Genomic DNA, 15186 nt, shown 5'->3' with positions numbered 1-15186 from the left:
CCGGCTCGGCATCAACCTGCAGATAACCAGCCACGGATCCTTGAGCAGGTCCTGAGCCGAAGGGCGCTTATCCAAGTCCCATTGAAGCATTCGCCTGAGAACCGCAAGACACCACCAGCCTTGACCTCGCCCTCCAGGGTTGTGAGCTCAGCCCTCCAACGACGTCTCGGCCACTTGGTGTTCCTGTTTTAGTCGCCCTGGCAAATCATGGGAGTCAGCCACAAATCATGGGTTCACGGAACAACGGCTACGTACCGCTCTTGTCAAGGAACTCCTCTGTCACAGGCGTCATGTCCAACAAGTCCTGCGGCTGCGGGCCCAGGAGGCTGACCATGCACGCCATATGCGGCAGGGCCGATTTACTCTGCCCGCCGTTGGTGTCGTTGAAGAGATTCGTCCTTCAACCAGCGTTCACAGCTTCACATATGTCGTTTACCTGACCGCGTCCCTCGAACCCATTGCTTTTTGGAGAACTTGAAACCTACCACAAGCCCCAGCGCCCAGATTCTAACCCCCACCCACACCCAATCCTCAAGAGGATCTCAGGCGCGGGGTACAGATCGGGCATGGCGTGCTCGCCGTAGGCTTCTTCGCCAAACCGGGCTTCGCCAAAGTCGCAGAGCACCGGTATTGACGGAGTGGACAGCCCTACCACCCGGCTCGAGTAGATGGCGTGGTGCTTGTAGACCTTCCGCGGGCTGGGCTCGGGCCATCTCGGCGTCTACGAGGTCGCGCCACTCGGAGGGTTCTGACGCAGCGAAGAGGATGTTGGATTCTTGAATGTCTTTCGTTCAAGGTTAGTTCCTCAGGTCAGTGTATGTTGTCAAAGCGGTGAACCCGTGTGGCTGGAAGTATAGCTCCATGGACGAGGTTGGCCTTACGGTGGAGAAAGTCGAAGGCTTGTAGAACGTAAAAGGCGACAGACTTAACCATGTCGATGGGCATCCGGCCGTTGTACACGAGTGTCCTGACCTCGCCGACAGATACACTTGGAGGCTCAAAAACGAGGCAGAGGTTCGTGCGTGACGTCTTGGGGCGCGTGATGTCGAATTTGTCGAGCAGAGTCCGGATGCTCTTTGCACCGAGATGCTTGCTGGGCGGACGGGTGGCGAGGACAATGTTGATGTGCCTTAAAGCGGCGACCTCGCGGGCCGTTTGAGCCTCGCCCGACGGGTAGATCTTGAGCGTGACATTGCGATGGTTTTGAAGGTCGCGGCAGAGCCATGTCGTCGAGGCACTGCCGTAGCCGGGTTTGGCAATGACCTGGTATGTGTTGTGGAGGAGTTCGCCGATTGCCGCTGGTTAGAAGGCCTTAACCGAGCACCATGAATATATATCTTCCTCGAGTTTCCTTGAAGATTCTACGGGGTCAGAGCCAGACGACTGGAACATCCTTAGCGGTGAGTGGTCCCTTGAACTCGCAGGCGACGCCTCCGGGTGTTGAGTCTTTGTCTCTGGGCACCTCTTGACGTTCGGTCTGCTTCTGATCCAATTTTGGGCTTGGCGCGAGACGGTAGGTGCCGGCGTATGGACGAAGCCAGCGATTCATGGTCTCTGGCGGAGAAAGAATGCAGCATGTAACTCGGGAGAACCTTGTCGAGTATGTGGTTCGGCGAACCTAGAGCTGGTTTAACTGGATATGATGCGACTCAACTGCCAACGAGTCAAAGGGTGAAGAAGGGAACGGAGTCCGGATAACTGCTGCCTTTGACCTGGCGGATATAGCGCCCATCAGCAGATTAGGGCAGTCTATGGGCCAGAACAATCCTTGTGAAGGGGCTCCTTCCACCGTAGCTTCGGCTGCAGGTGAGCGGCACAGAGGTTCGATGGACCAATGGTGCCTTTTCAGGTTTGGGGAGGCTGAGAGCAGACCCTTCTTTATCGCGAGCGTTTGGAAACATTTTACGACCAAGCCAGCTTGCCCAGCTCTGGTGCAAACCCATTAGGATCACGTCAGCTCCCGGGTGGCAGCTCAAAGGATGGCCGAGTTTAACCCGGCCGTCTGATAGACGAGGGAGTATTCGAAGTATTATGTGTATACAAGGCGCGGCTCTGTCGGGGTTTGCAAGAACTTTTCTTTCGTAACCTCTGGGGGGTTGAGATGGCTCTTACTTGAGCCATTTAATAACCCTCTTCCCACCCACTAGCGTGACAAGCTCCGAACACACACTAAGGACCTCAGCTGCCTCCGGCATCTTCCTAAGCAACTCGATATAGTCGCCCACCGAAAGACCGTCGTCATTCATCCGGTCGACATCGGCGCCCCTGCTCAGGGGCTTCAACCAGTGGCACACATCTGGGAGCCGAACCACGTCGGCGGTCACTCTGCGCAGCAGCGCCGACAACGGCGTGTTGCCTCGGTCGTCAAGCTGGGCCGTGTCAGCCCCCCGAGCGAGGAGCGCGCGTAACTGGCCTCCCTCGAAGACAACGACGGAGTGAGGCATCCTGCCCTCGGCGGCAAGCTCTCGCGCCAGATCAACGTCACGGCCCAGTGGAGATAGCGGGCCGCTGCCGTCTGCGGGTTCCCTCGGATCGGCTGGCTGTGCAGCATCTAGTCGATACTGAAGGCGTCTGGATACGTCATTGCTAGCTTGAGGGACTTCATCACGTCGACGTCGCCGTCGACGTCCGGTATTGTCGAGGGACAGGAAGATGCACATTGGCGCCAGCTTCGACCAACTCTATGTCGACGCTTGGTGAGTCGCCAACGTGGAAGTCGGAGCATGTGACGAAAAAGAGTAAGCGTCTGGTCGCGAGTGTCGGCGGGGGCGTTGACGTGACGAGTATCGCAGCGCTCGTTGATATCACGGACCTCAAGCATTTCCTCGAGGAGTTGATAAGCCATATGCCAGCGTTTTGTCAGTATCGCAAGGGGCAGCAAAGCCTGTTTCGCCTCGATGCCGGGATTGCCAATCTCGAGGGCCTTGAAAGAGAGGATTTCGGCGACTTCTGGTAGGATCGCTAAATAGCCTATTTTCGCCAGGCGGTTGACGACGAGGTGTGTGAGGCCACGCGTCGGGATACGTCCATTCTCATCAGGATGTTGATCAAGAGCCTTGGGGCGGACTCATGCTCGGCCGAGTCGTCCGGTGCAGGGGGTTTTCGCGCCTTTCCACTCGAGTGTCTGTCAAGGGCACAGCGACAAAAATGTCGGCAATCTCGTCCACGGGAAGTCGGTCTCTCAGGTCGATGTGACAACGGCCCGATAACAACTCCAAGACTTCTATGTCTATTTCCTCAACAAGATTCTGGAGAACGGTTTTACCCTGGCCATTGCAGCTGCACGGGTAGGTGCCAGTGGCCAGCAGAAAGCGAAGCTATTCCCGAGCCCTGTCGTCCCTCATCTAAAAACCAACGGGACCCGCTGTCGCCATCCCAGTCTGGCTAGAAGAGCAGGTGCAGGACGGTGTTCCCTTGTGGATCTTGGCCATTGACCCGGGCTCCAGCATCCAGGAGGAGCCTAGCGATCGTCCACCTGTCAGGACAATCAGTCCATTAGGGCCTCACATACGGCAGCTGGTTTGGCAACATGAAGTTTACTTCGGACTCAGGCAGGAGGACGACACACATGAGAGGGATCCTCCCATAAGCGCCGCGGGTGTTGACATCTGCGCCGGCATCCAGGAGGGCTTTTACGGCGGCGATGTTGAGGTGGCTTACGGCGACGGCCAGCGGGGTTTCCCGAGATTTCCACGCGCTCCGTCGTGAGTCGGGCGAAACACCGACAGCAAACCAGGCGAGCGATTAGGCTCGGCCGAGAAAGCTTCTGCAGGCAAGCGGGAGCCCAGACGCTGGGGCGGTGGGGATACAGACGGCTATCACTGCAGAAGTCCATGCTACAGACATGCAACAGCGAGATGTGGGTGTCGCGGACGGTCGGACTTGGAGGTGGGGTTCGATCGCCATCGAAGTCGTCATCATCTTCGTAGTGTCCCAAGAGTTTTCTATCCTCGAAGATGCCCAAGTTGACATCGGCACCGAGGTCAATCAACCTGAGGGCGTCCCCGAAGCGGCCGAGACGTCAAGCCTCCCTCAGCGGTGTGATCTTGAAAGACTCGAAACGTCGAGAGATCCCGGACTACAGGTTGATGCTGGCTCCGCGGGCAAGCAGCAGGGGGATCGTCGACTCCCAGTGTCGGTTAGCAAAGGCACAACAGAATGCGGTAAGGCTTTCCTCGTCTGGTTCGTCGACGTGCAGGTCTAGGCGGGTGTCCAACACGTCCTGGACCAAATCGTCATAGCCAGCCGCGGCGGTTTGATGGAGGGGGCTGTGGCCTGGGAGATTCCCGCAGCCGAAGCCGCGGACAACTTGTGCGCCGCGCGAACAAGCAACTTGGCGGTTGCGCGGCGAGAAGAGCAGGTGGCAACGTGAAGGGGTGTTCGGCTTCGGAAGGGATTGGGCCGCGCTGCTGCCATGAAATCGGTTCGTGTTCGGGGTCCACGAGGGTATGCCAGAGAGAGCTAGCGGTCCGACAGCCACAAAACCAGCGCCAAAGGCTATCGATTAAGGCGCAGCGGTCCAGCAGCATGTCGACAATGCCATTGTGCCCCTCCCTGGAAGCAACATGGAGGACCTGTACGAGCGGACGACGTGGCCGTCTAAGCTGGAATCAGAGCTAAAATCGGAGCCTGAATCAGAGCCGGATTCGTGGAGGCTCGGAGGCTCCATCGTTGGCCTGCGATGTTGGGGGGGGCCCGGAATGGCCTAGGTCGGGAGGACGATATCGAGCTGGGTCAGGCCGGGCGTGATGCTCCTTGCCCAGTGTGCGTCAGGCCCCCGGAGAGAGCGAGCCCGTCTGGCGTCTATGGGCGGCCAGTATGTCGGGTTATTATCGGACCAGGCACGGCTCGTAAGCTGTGTGTCGTTGGCGAGCTTCCAGACCTTGCGCGACACGCGGGCTCCAAAGCTGTAGTTGGGGTCGGCGCCAGCAGCCGGTGCCCGTGCCAGCGTGGCCGGCCCATTGAACTTGGCGGCCCGGAGGAGCGGGAAGTGGGAGTGACAATTCACGCCTCGGTCGTACAGGATAGGGTTGAAGAAGAGAAGAGATCGTCTCCAAGATCATCGAATCCTACACCCGCGAGGCGGGGGTGCGCAACCTGGAGCGCGAAATATCGTCGGTCCTGCGCGGCAAGGCAGTCCAGTTTGCCGACGCCAAGGACGAGGGCCACCTGGAGAAATATACCCCTCGTCAATCCCCCTTGATCCCCTCGCCCACATAATTCAAAAGGCAATCGGCGCTGCAAGCGAAGATCAGAGAGTCTCCAGAACATATGCCAAGCTCACCTGGCATTTTTTAGGTTTCCACCCCCTAAAACGGCAATTTCCGTTCAAGAGTTGTGTCTGATTTTTCCCTTCTGATAGAGGCCGTCAAAAGCTTACGGAATAAAATGTTAGGGCGTGTGGCTCAGTTGGTAGAGCGTTCGCTTAGCATGTTCTTACATGCGAAAGGTCCTGGGTTCGATTCCCAGCCCGTCCAATGCAGCTTATCCTAAGATATGTCTTACATATCAGTTACTTTTTGCTCTCTGTCATCCCCGAATATATAGAGACTTCGATATGGGTTTTTCACCCGGCCCACGAGGGCGCGATTTTCCTGTATAGTAAGTTGTTAAAGGTCCGGCACGCCCTAGGGCACAGCGGTGTAGGAATAATAATAATAATAATATATAGAGACGTCTTTGCTGGACACTGATGAATTGATGTCCCAAACAGTGACCCCGCTTCCACCCAGAAGCATTCCTAACCCTGCATGTTTTACTTGCCACGCCCAGGCGTTGTAGGCCGCATGGTATGGCGCATCGCATCGCTCAATTGAACTGCACGCATCGAATCAATGAAATACAGTCAATCCTGTATCGAAGCGTACTTGCATCAAAATCTCTGAATCTGCAGCCAGCATTTGATGGATTTGAGTGCAATGTGATGCAGTTATTTGATGCGATGTGTGGGGCGTCAATTCATCAATGTCCGGCAAAGGCGTCTCGATCACTCCAAGGTGCACTTACCGCCCTGGCTGCCAATTCCGACCGTGCTCTCATTTTGTTATTTATTTCATGCCACACGCGATGTCAACTTTTCACCCCAACGAAGCCGCCATTGGGATCCTCCCTTTATCCTCATTGTAGACTCCTCGGCCCTCCACGAGCCACTTCTACCCCATGCCCCGTCCTAGAACGACCTCCACGTGTCTGATGATCACCAACAACGCTTTTTTCCCTCGACGCAACTTCCATCCGCGAGGAGGGAACCTTGGACCGCGGGAAGCTTTCCCCAATTCTCAACAAACTACTGGAGGCTCCCATCAGGCAAACAATCGGCCTTAGCCAAAAAGGGGGGCAGAAAACATGTACTGAGATGCAGGAACAAGCTACCAGACCTTCTAAAAGGAGGCACCATCCCTTGTCAGTGGGTTTGAGACTATAGAGACGGCCATGAGAACTTTTATATCGCAATGGCCCAACAGCCTTGCCCCAGGCACCAATTAAGCCCCTCATGTTATGTGCGCCCATCATTAGGTCGGAATTCATCACTCATTGTGCCAGTTAATCATCGTTAGATGTTCGCCCATCCCACCAGACCCAGGTAAACTCCCCACCGACTTCAACTGTCACACACCTCACTGAACCCCCGCAAGCTTCAGCACGTTGGGGTTGCTGCTGAAAAGGCCTTGGTTGGCCTGGTACAGCAGAAAGACAGTCTTGCGGACAATCTCGCGAGTCTCATCGTCAAGCTGCTCCTCAGGCGGGCTGAGGACAGCCTCAAAGATTGGAATCAGCTTGGGAGTGAGCTGCTGAATGGTGGGCTCGTGGTTCTCGTCTGGATTTGGTTAGCGCCAGACACAGGATTGCTCCAAAAGAGCTGGGAAACTCACAAAGCTTCAGAATGCACTCGTACACGGGTGAGTTCTCCTCGTAGTCATCCTTGAGCGGAAGGAGGTTGATCAGGGCGGGCAAGACTTCGGGAAGTGGGATTCGGTCAGGGTGCGCCATGGTCATGCGCGAGATGCAGCCCGCGGCGTTGTCCTTGATGCGCGCCTCCTGGACCTGCAGCATCGGCTCGAGCTTCTGCAGGATGGTGTTGTAGTGGGGCAGGTACGTGTTGCTGTCGGTCGAGTTCAGGAGGAGCTGCCCAGTGGCGTACGCCGCGTTGCTCTTGGTTTCGAGGTCCGTGTCCGACAGACGCTTGAGGAGTATTTTGAGCAGCTTCTCGGTATACGGCGTGACGGCCGCCTCCATGTTGGCAGCGCACTCGGCGATGACACCGACACCGGTGGACCGCTCAATGTTCTCCGACTCGGATGCGGCGAACCTCATGATGGGCTTCTCGAAAATCTTCCAAAGCTCGGCAAAGCCTGGGCCAAGGGCAACGGCAAGACCAATGACAACGTCGAGGGCTGTATCGATAACAAGCCAGTCGTACTCGGACGAGCCCTCCACCTCTTGCTCCTCATCATCGTCGCCCATGTCCTGCTGGCATGGGTGCGACCGGGTGATGATGGTGGAGATGACCGTGACCACTTCCTTCATAAAGTCTTCTTGAGCCAAAATGGCAGGGCCGCAAGCTTTGAGCGTAGCCGCCACGTTGCGGTTGATCTCGGTGACGACAGACCTTGCAGCCATTAGCACGGACCGCAATAAGAAACTGCAGATAGAAGGCAGAATGACAAAGGCAGTCAGAAGTAGATAAGCACGCGTCCTCAGCATCCGCATTAATGCGTTTGAGTGAGCTGGGTAATAACGTAAGGTGGTCATCATGTAGAAAGAAGAAAGAGTAGAATACGTTTGGGACATACCGATCGGATTCCTCGTGCCACAGTGCAAGTGTCGCCTTGGACACAATCTCGCCAAGCTTGACCAGCGTGACAGTGGGTGTCTGCTTGAGCGGCAAACCGGGCTCCCAGCTGATGCCGGTCTCCTGCTCCATGAGCTGCCAGACGCGGGCATATGATCTCCAAAGAGTGGCCACAGCGGCCTTGCGGCAACCCTCGTAACCGTGCTCGGCCAGAGGCGAGATGCTCTCGACCGCCTTTTCGAGGTACTCGGTGATCTCTTGTGTGCCGCAGGCATATGTGATGACATCGCCAAGGATCTCGATGGCCACCTCCTTCTCAAGCGCCTCCACGGAAACGCCGAAGTCCTCGTAGTCGTCATCGTCGTCGTCATCCATCCACTCCTCGTCCCCGCCCTCGGCACCCTTGATTTTGAGCTTCTTGCCTCCGGTGATGACCTCGTTGTCCGTGCCTACGATGCCCTTCTCCTCCTCGCTGAGACGGAGCTTGATCTCCTCTTCCTCGAGCTTCAAGCTCTCAAAGAGGCCCTTGAAGACTCCAGGGAGGAAGGGCGCAAACTCCTTCTCGTACACCTTAGCCAGAGAGCTCCAAAGAATGAAGCTGCTTTCCCTCAACCGAGAGTTGTCCAGCTGGAGCGCCTCCTCGCTGGACCGCATCAGGTCGACAACGTAGGGTTGGAAGGCCTGGGCGCCGACAGCAGTGGCGATGCGGCCGATGGAGTCGCAGACGCCGCTACGCAGGGAGAGATCGTCCTCCGAGTCCTTGATGGCGAGGTAGGGACCCAGGGCGCGCATGGTCTGCTCGAAGTAAGGCTGGAAGTCTTGGCCGAGGCATTCAGCAATGGCACCGATGGCGCCGGAAGCAGCAACCTTGACCTTGTAGTCGTCGTGGGTGATGAGGGCACCAATGTTGCTGATTAGCTCCCCGGCGTTCTGCTTCATGAACTCCGCGTCGAGCCCATCAGACATGGCATCTAGAGCGCCACAGACGGAGCGGATGATCTCAAGATTTTTCTTGGCCAGTTTCTCGTCCGAGGCGGGCATCATGGCGGCCTGCAAGTTCTTGACAAGGGCGGTCATGATGGGTTCGTTGAAGGCCGAGAGCTCCTCGGCGATATCGTCAGCCAGGCGAGCAAGGCCGATCAGAGCCGTGTGCCTGACACCAACGTCCGGGTCGTTCAAGAGGTTGATGGCAAAGGGCATGATGGCCTTGACTTGGGACGCGATAAAGTCGGGGGCGCCCTCGACCACGGTCCCCAAGGCGAGAATGCCAGCTTTCCTGTACCCAGGCTCGGCGGAAGTCGCGAACTTGGGGAGCGCATCGAGGAGGGGCACGATGACTTGACGCGGCGGCAGGTCGTTGGCCAGCTGATCGAGCAGAGCCAGGGCAGAACGGGCAGGCCCCATGTCGTCATCATCCTCATCGTCATCAATCTCAGTGAGGATCAACAAACTCTTCTGAGTAAGTTCTTGGCCCATGTCCTTCATGCCCTGGATCTTCATGCGACGGTAGCGGACTGTCTGTGCCAGAAACGCGAGTGCCTGCGCCCGGACATCGTCCTCTGCCTGCTTGTTCGCGGCCAGGTCGATCATAAACTGGACGAGGTCCTTGAGGTACCTGCCAAGCAGAGCCGACTCGTAGGCGAGGAATTGTTGGAAGACCTCGAAGGCCTGGCCGGTCTTTTCGTCATCGCCGGACTGGACGGCGTCCTTGAGAACATCGACCATGGGAGGGATGAGGGTCTGCAGGGTAGCGACCGACTCTTCGTCCTCGAGCGGCTCGAACATGAGCAGCATGGCACCGATGGACATCATGGAATTGATGCGCACATCAGCGCTCTGGGGGTCGCGGAGGGTGTGGCCGAAGAGTTCGAGGAGCTTGGGGATGTGGTCGGCAAAGGAGGTCGGATTCTCCTCCAGCAGGCTGAAGATAATGTAGGAGCCGACCTCGCGCTGGGAGACCTCGCTGCTGCTCGCAAGGTTGAAAAGAGCGGGGATCAGGTCGGGCCACTCGCCGTCCTCAAGGTCGATCGCGGCAATCGCAGCGACAAGACGGGCGTTGGCATGACGAGCCCTGGGGGTTTGCTCGTTCATGGTGGCCTGGACGAGGTGCTGGCGCACTGCGGGCTTCTGCTCCTTCGAGATCTTCTCCCAGTGCTTGGCCGCCAGCCGAGCGGCCTGTACGGCTGCCTGCTGTCGAACATTGAGGTCCTCGTGCGACGCAACGAGTTCGCAGAGGAGCAAAAGAGACTCCGAATGGGTATAGAAATTCTTCTGCAGCTCGGCAGTGACCGCCTTGAGGTTTTGGGTGTTGGCTGGAGGGCAGAAGCGTCAGCATCGGAACGTGGCTGCTTGGAAGAGGATGTTTGCTGGGTGGGAGGGAAGGTGCTTTGGTATCGTGCAAGACTGTCGGGCAAAGCGCCAGGCAAATCGGGATAATAAAACTACTCACGGATCTGTGTCTCCAACAGGAGAGCGGCCAACTTTTGCTTATCCATCGCGAAAAGGGGTATCACAAAGAAGAAAGGAAAGGAAAGAGAGTCGCGCTGGTGCGGGTTGTGGCAGAGAGCACCCAGGAACAATTTTAGGTTTTTTTCTCAATCTCCAGTGCGGGCCTGCCTGATAAGATATTAGCGGGTTGCTGCGGGGCCCGGGCGGGGCAACGAAGGACCCTTGCCAAGTGCGGGGCATCTGCCTTCACCGCCTTGTGCATGTAGGATTCCAGAATTGAGGAACAGGCTTACGGTATGTAGATCTTCAACCTCAACGCGAGGTCCATGTCGTTGCATATGAGCTGGAGTCAATCCAAGACGCTGCTTGAAGCTTAGAGGGCTACAGCTGATACCGGCAACGTCCAATGGTTACCAAGTTATATCTCATTGCCTTGCTCAAGTGTATCTCAGTAGGTATCTGTAACTTCAACCTCACCTCGGTCTTTAACGGGCTTGCTCCCAGTGCGACTCGGAGAAACTCGAGATCGCCGGACTCTGTATCTACTCAACAAGCGGCTCTCGGGCCCCTGGCCGCCGGTCGTCCGGCCCAAAAAATCGAAATGAGAGTATTGTACTGTGAAGGATTTCCACGCTGTGAGTCGAGCTGCCAGCCTTCTGAGCATGCAGAAAGCGCACCCGGGTGAGGAGGCTGGCTGGATTCCGGGTTAGAAAAGAGAAACTCGCAACTTGAAGGCGCGGAAAGGACAAGAACTTCCAAAACACTAGCGACGTACCATGGCGGGGGTCGTTTGGCCTCATCAGTGCCATCGGTACTATCGCAGCGGCGAGCTTTCAAGATCACTCGGGCGATCGCCATGGTACGCGGCGACTTTGGGGCTGCGACGGCCAATGTCAAAGCCATCGCCGCCGACACTGCTTCTGTCACCATGATTCTACGGAGAATCAGGGACAGGATCAACGCCGGGCGACACATAGACGGCGAGACAGTCAGGATGCTAGAAGAGATTGTGTCGCGGTGCAAGGACACATTAACGACGACATTAACGGGATCTATCGCGTCCTCCTGCCGCTTATCGCCAACATCAAGTCAAGGGAGCCGATGAGCAAGAGGCAGCGCATGTGCTGGCTATTTGCGAAGTCCAAGATTTGCGGACAGCAGGCCACGCTGGCTTCGCTGAAGTTGACCCTGACACTATTTATCAATACGGTACAGCTGTTGGATGGCTATAACATGGGGTATGTACCGGTCGTAGTATACTTGGGGAAATGGGTATCGGAAAGAACAAGACCCATGTGAATAATTGTGGTAAGCTGGTTACTGATGTCAACAGTATATCCACCATGTGGTTTTAGTGGCTGATTCAGCCACTTACCGCCACCATGCACCGCTTTTAGGACCGTGCGGTCAGCGGCTACGTTCCCAGTCAGACATGAAAGCAGTCCGGGCAACGATCACGTACGCAATGGCGACAGGGAGATTGGATCTTGACGAGGAACGACAAAGATTGGGACAATCACAGTAGCGGAACTCCACTAACACTACACAGCCTCAGCCAGCAGATCCCGCTTTAGCTGCTGAAGATAGGACGCTGAACACTTGGAGAACGCAGCCCCCAAGTTGATCTGCTAAACTAAGTCAAGAGGCAACAGGTGGCGTGAGAAAAGGGGAGAGAGAGTAGAGGGCTTGTACGAGTTGATGGTTGAACGTCAACGAATTGGATGTAGTTAGCGTGCCAAGGCCCTTTAGGCTTCGTGCCTCCGGGCGAAATAAATTCCATCCATCCATCCATTCCCAGTCAGTGATATTAGCGCTTCTGGCAGTGGCTACCCTGCTGGAAGGCGCTGTAGCTCGCCGCTAGGCCCGGGCGAGGTCAGCGACGAGGTCAGCCGGTGTGGTGAAGATACGTCAATTCTTACCAGCCTAGCCACTGCGGTCTGGTGGAGATCTGCGCATCGCATGCTGGGCTGGTCCGTGCGCGCCGATGGTCAGCAGGTCAGCGACCGTGCAGCGGATTGGTGAATACCAGCGCATATCCCCGAGCGGTATGTGAGACGAAAAACCCGACTGCGGATATGCTGGGACCGACTTGGGAGACTTTTGACGCTCGGAAAGTTCAAGCGGCGCTACCGAGGGACTGCGAGATGGCAGCGTCGGCGCAGGACCAGATCGTGGTCGAGGTGGCCGACCGACCACCCTCGCCGAAGCGACCGAGCCGCACCCTGAAACCGAGTGCGAAAGTGCGCGAGGCGATGCAATTGATCGAAGACGCAGCCACCGTGGCAAAGACGACTACGAGCGAGGTTACGCGGACCGCCGCGTCGAGAGGAACACGCGCGGTGGGAACTGGATATGGAGTCAACGGTCGGATCGAGACGGGGAAGTCGGGGCTACAGCTGGTTGTGAAGGCGATCAATGAACAACGGGACGAGATGCACAAAATGATTACCGAGCAACGAAACACGATCGGAGAACCACGCGATTGTGATTAGCAGGCAGCACGATTCGAGTCAAGAGCTACATCACCAACTAGAAGACACCAGCGCCCAGCTGTCTGAAAAACTGAGACAAGCGCGAGACCAAATTGATGTCCCTCAACGCAAGTCGATCGTCACGACCACAGCGCAGGCAAGCCCGAGTAGATCGTATGCCGAACCATGAGCCTACCCGTCTGCTGCTGGACGCTGTCATCCCAGGGGATGTTCTCTAGGTTCGACGCCACCCTGGTCCTCCCAAGAGGCACGAAGACATGGCAGTCAGGGGACGCAGAAAGCAAGATCGACCTGGTACTGGCCTCTGCAGAACTAGCAGACCAGCTACTTAGGTGCAGGATTCATCCCTGTGACCACGGATCAGATCACAGAGCGATCGAGACGGCATTCGAAATCGCAGTAGAAGCCCGCCCAACGGAGACGAGGTTTCTCTTCAAGAATGCGCCGTGGGCAGAGATTAGGAGGCTGCAAAGGGAGTGTTCGTCCATGAGATTGATGATGCGGTCTCCTTCGCCTTGTTTCAATGGTGAGACATCTTCTCCTCCGCAGAGCTCGTCGTGGCGTTGAAGTCACCCGCCAGATCGACGTTCTAGTTCCCGTTCCGTCTCGGAACCTTCTGATTAGCCGGTCGAGCTCTCTCATTGCGGCTTCCAGTGCTTCGTCGCTACCACGCTCAATGTAGACTGACACCACCAGCACTGCCCGGTTCGGAAGTCGAATTTGTGCTGTGGTGAGGTCTGCTGACGGCACCGGGATTTACTCAACCTCCATGTCACTTCGCACCCATAACATGCTCCGGATTGGCCAGAGCGCCTCCCGTTATTTCGTCCGATCTCCGCGCCGCTGCCCCATTCCTAAGTCAACCGATACTCGGTCAGGCCCCGCCACCTCTCCCACACGGTGACGGGAACTGGACTCACAGTCCCTGCGAGAGCCCAGCCGTGCGGCATCGACTCCCGCGCTTCCCATCCTCTCACCGCTCTGCCAGCGGCCGATACGCAGCCCCAGGCTTTAGGCCATCCACCGACATGTTCGAGGCGGCTTCTCCTGGAGTGGTTTTATTTCCGACATGGCAAAGTCGAAGCAAGAGTTCGTGGGCGGTCGCGGCTATTCTGTCTTCGCACACTCTTATATCTACGACGACATGGCCACTGAGATGGAAATATGCCTCGGCAGAGCTGATGTCCAACGTTGCTCACATGCGGCCGACCAGGTGCAGCACTTGTAGTCCGCCATCTGACGCGACAGACTACCTCAACATCTGTGGAAGACTCTTTCCAAACCCCAAGTACGGCTGGAGATGGTATGTGTCTTTGTGCTTCCTATTGCTACCGACTCACTGACTTGATAGGTGTGCTGTCGACGATTCGTTCTTTCTCATGAATGAACTTGAGTAAGTTGTCGCTGATTTTAAAATTAATCAGGAGTTTCTAACGATTCACTACAGTATTGACTACCGTTATTCGAATCAGGACTGTGCTCCTTTCCAGGCCCCAGTTGACGGCGTCAGACGAGTTCTCGACTTGCAGGCCCTGTCTGGCAGTTGGGGGGAGTATGCCTAGTCCGTCCTATTCCTCTTTGATCGGAAGCTATTTATACTTGAATTAGTCAAGTTGCACGTTGCTACGACGATGCCGACATATGCGCAATCAACATCGCGCCTAAGCAGGCTGCCGAACAGCCAAATTGCCACTTTGATTTTGACGACTTCAATCTTACGAAATGGAATAGAGAGCCGCGGGTTTTCGACTTGACCCACGGCCAGAAGCTCTTGGGCAATATCAGAGACCGACAAAGTCTGCTGCGCAATACCTTCCATTGTTTGGCTAAAGGTGGCTTTGTCGAGCTTTGGGACAGACCATTCATTTATAAGGGTAATGATGGGGCAATCGGTTCTTGGAACTGGGTGGCTGGACAGGCAAAAGAACTTGGCGACCGAAACGGCTGTTCCTTTGTCGTCACTCGTGATGCCTATAAGGCTGATATGAAGCTGGTTGGGTTCCTCGATGCTTTTGAGCATTGGGAGCTGATGCCAGTGAAGGACTGTCTGGACAGCGTGTTGAACGACATCGAGTGTATGCTCCTGCGGAAATGGCACGATGAAGGCATGGACCACAGCGATATACAGGAGCAGGTCGAGGCGTTGAGACTCCGCCTTCTGTCTGAAGCGAGCCATGTCTCAGTTCACTGGTAAGTCACCCTTTCCTGGCTGTCCGACATCTCGCTAACGATGAAAAGCGTCACAGTATAGGGCCAGAAATCAAGGGTTGGAAACAAACGTAAGCAGCGATGCGACAGCAATGCGTCGGGGAACGCTTGGAGACTGAACCCGAAGACCTTTCACGCTATTCATAACAGCGCTGCTCTCAGATCAATCAGTTCAGTCAGACCCTCCTGATCTGATCTGACTGGTTCAGCGACCCCCGATCTGATTTGAACTGGACTGAATTGAAC

The 15186-nt window shown here is 56.2% G+C and overlaps 7 protein-coding genes and 1 non-coding gene across 8 annotated transcripts; 6 read left to right on the top strand and 2 right to left on the bottom strand.

Moving 5' to 3' along the window:
* Positions 1–147: 147 nt before the first annotated feature.
* On the bottom strand, positions 148–2444 carry N657DRAFT_684426 (uncharacterized protein; the record flags this gene model as incomplete). The annotated part of the gene is made up of 6 exons (XM_062796678.1): positions 148–197; positions 256–398; positions 486–698; positions 754–784; positions 882–1298; positions 2171–2444. 6 exons carry the CDS (start codon positions 2442–2444, stop codon positions 148–150), a joined length of 1128 nt encoding a protein of 375 aa, XP_062643255.1.
* A 208-nt stretch (positions 2445–2652) lies between these two features.
* On the top strand, positions 2653–4204 carry N657DRAFT_637277 (uncharacterized protein; the record flags this gene model as incomplete). The annotated part of the gene is made up of 7 exons (XM_062791496.1): positions 2653–2696; positions 2740–2952; positions 2984–2998; positions 3280–3287; positions 3380–3704; positions 3737–3859; positions 3889–4204. 7 exons carry the CDS (start codon positions 2653–2655, stop codon positions 4202–4204), a joined length of 1044 nt encoding a protein of 347 aa, XP_062643254.1.
* Positions 4205–4442: 238 nt separating this feature from the next.
* Positions 4443–5239, top strand: N657DRAFT_256695 (uncharacterized protein). The gene has a single exon (XM_062786465.1). It carries the CDS (start codon positions 4682–4684, stop codon positions 5201–5203), a length of 522 nt encoding a protein of 173 aa, XP_062643253.1. The 5' UTR covers positions 4443–4681; the 3' UTR covers positions 5204–5239.
* A 155-nt stretch (positions 5240–5394) lies between these two features.
* On the top strand, positions 5395–5477 carry N657DRAFT_t150. Its single transcript has one exon. It is a non-coding gene; the product is annotated as a tRNA-Ala (tRNA).
* Positions 5478–6617: 1140 nt separating this feature from the next.
* N657DRAFT_581602 (ARM repeat-containing protein) lies at positions 6618–10287 on the bottom strand (the record flags this gene model as incomplete). The annotated part of the gene is made up of 4 exons (XM_062789548.1): positions 6618–6817; positions 6873–7609; positions 7794–10104; positions 10242–10287. The coding sequence occupies 4 exons, from the start codon at positions 10285–10287 to the stop codon at positions 6618–6620; spliced, it is 3294 nt and encodes a 1097-aa protein (XP_062643252.1).
* A 269-nt stretch (positions 10288–10556) lies between these two features.
* N657DRAFT_650129 (uncharacterized protein) lies at positions 10557–10990 on the top strand. Its single transcript, XM_062793877.1, has one exon. It carries the CDS (start codon positions 10647–10649, stop codon positions 10923–10925), a length of 279 nt encoding a protein of 92 aa, XP_062643251.1. The 5' UTR covers positions 10557–10646; the 3' UTR covers positions 10926–10990.
* A 1234-nt stretch (positions 10991–12224) lies between these two features.
* N657DRAFT_684423 (uncharacterized protein) lies at positions 12225–12732 on the top strand (the record flags this gene model as incomplete). Its single annotated transcript, XM_062796677.1, has 2 exons — positions 12225–12285; positions 12356–12732. The coding sequence occupies 2 exons, from the start codon at positions 12225–12227 to the stop codon at positions 12730–12732; spliced, it is 438 nt and encodes a 145-aa protein (XP_062643250.1).
* An 881-nt stretch (positions 12733–13613) lies between these two features.
* Positions 13614–15032, top strand: N657DRAFT_256660 (uncharacterized protein). Its single transcript, XM_062786464.1, has 5 exons — positions 13614–14035; positions 14090–14125; positions 14180–14284; positions 14341–14922; positions 14971–15032. Exons 1-5 carry the CDS (start codon positions 13761–13763, stop codon positions 14981–14983), a joined length of 1011 nt encoding a protein of 336 aa, XP_062643249.1. The 5' UTR covers positions 13614–13760; the 3' UTR covers positions 14984–15032.
* The last annotated feature ends 154 nt before the right edge of the window (positions 15033–15186 follow it).

The sequence above is a fragment of the Parathielavia appendiculata genome (genome assembly GCF_033297405.1).
Source record: "Parathielavia appendiculata strain CBS 731.68 unplaced genomic scaffold N657scaffold_26, whole genome shotgun sequence".
NCBI lineage: Eukaryota > Fungi > Ascomycota > Sordariomycetes > Sordariales > Chaetomiaceae > Parathielavia > Parathielavia appendiculata.
This window is presented reverse-complemented; position numbering and strand designations above follow the sequence as displayed.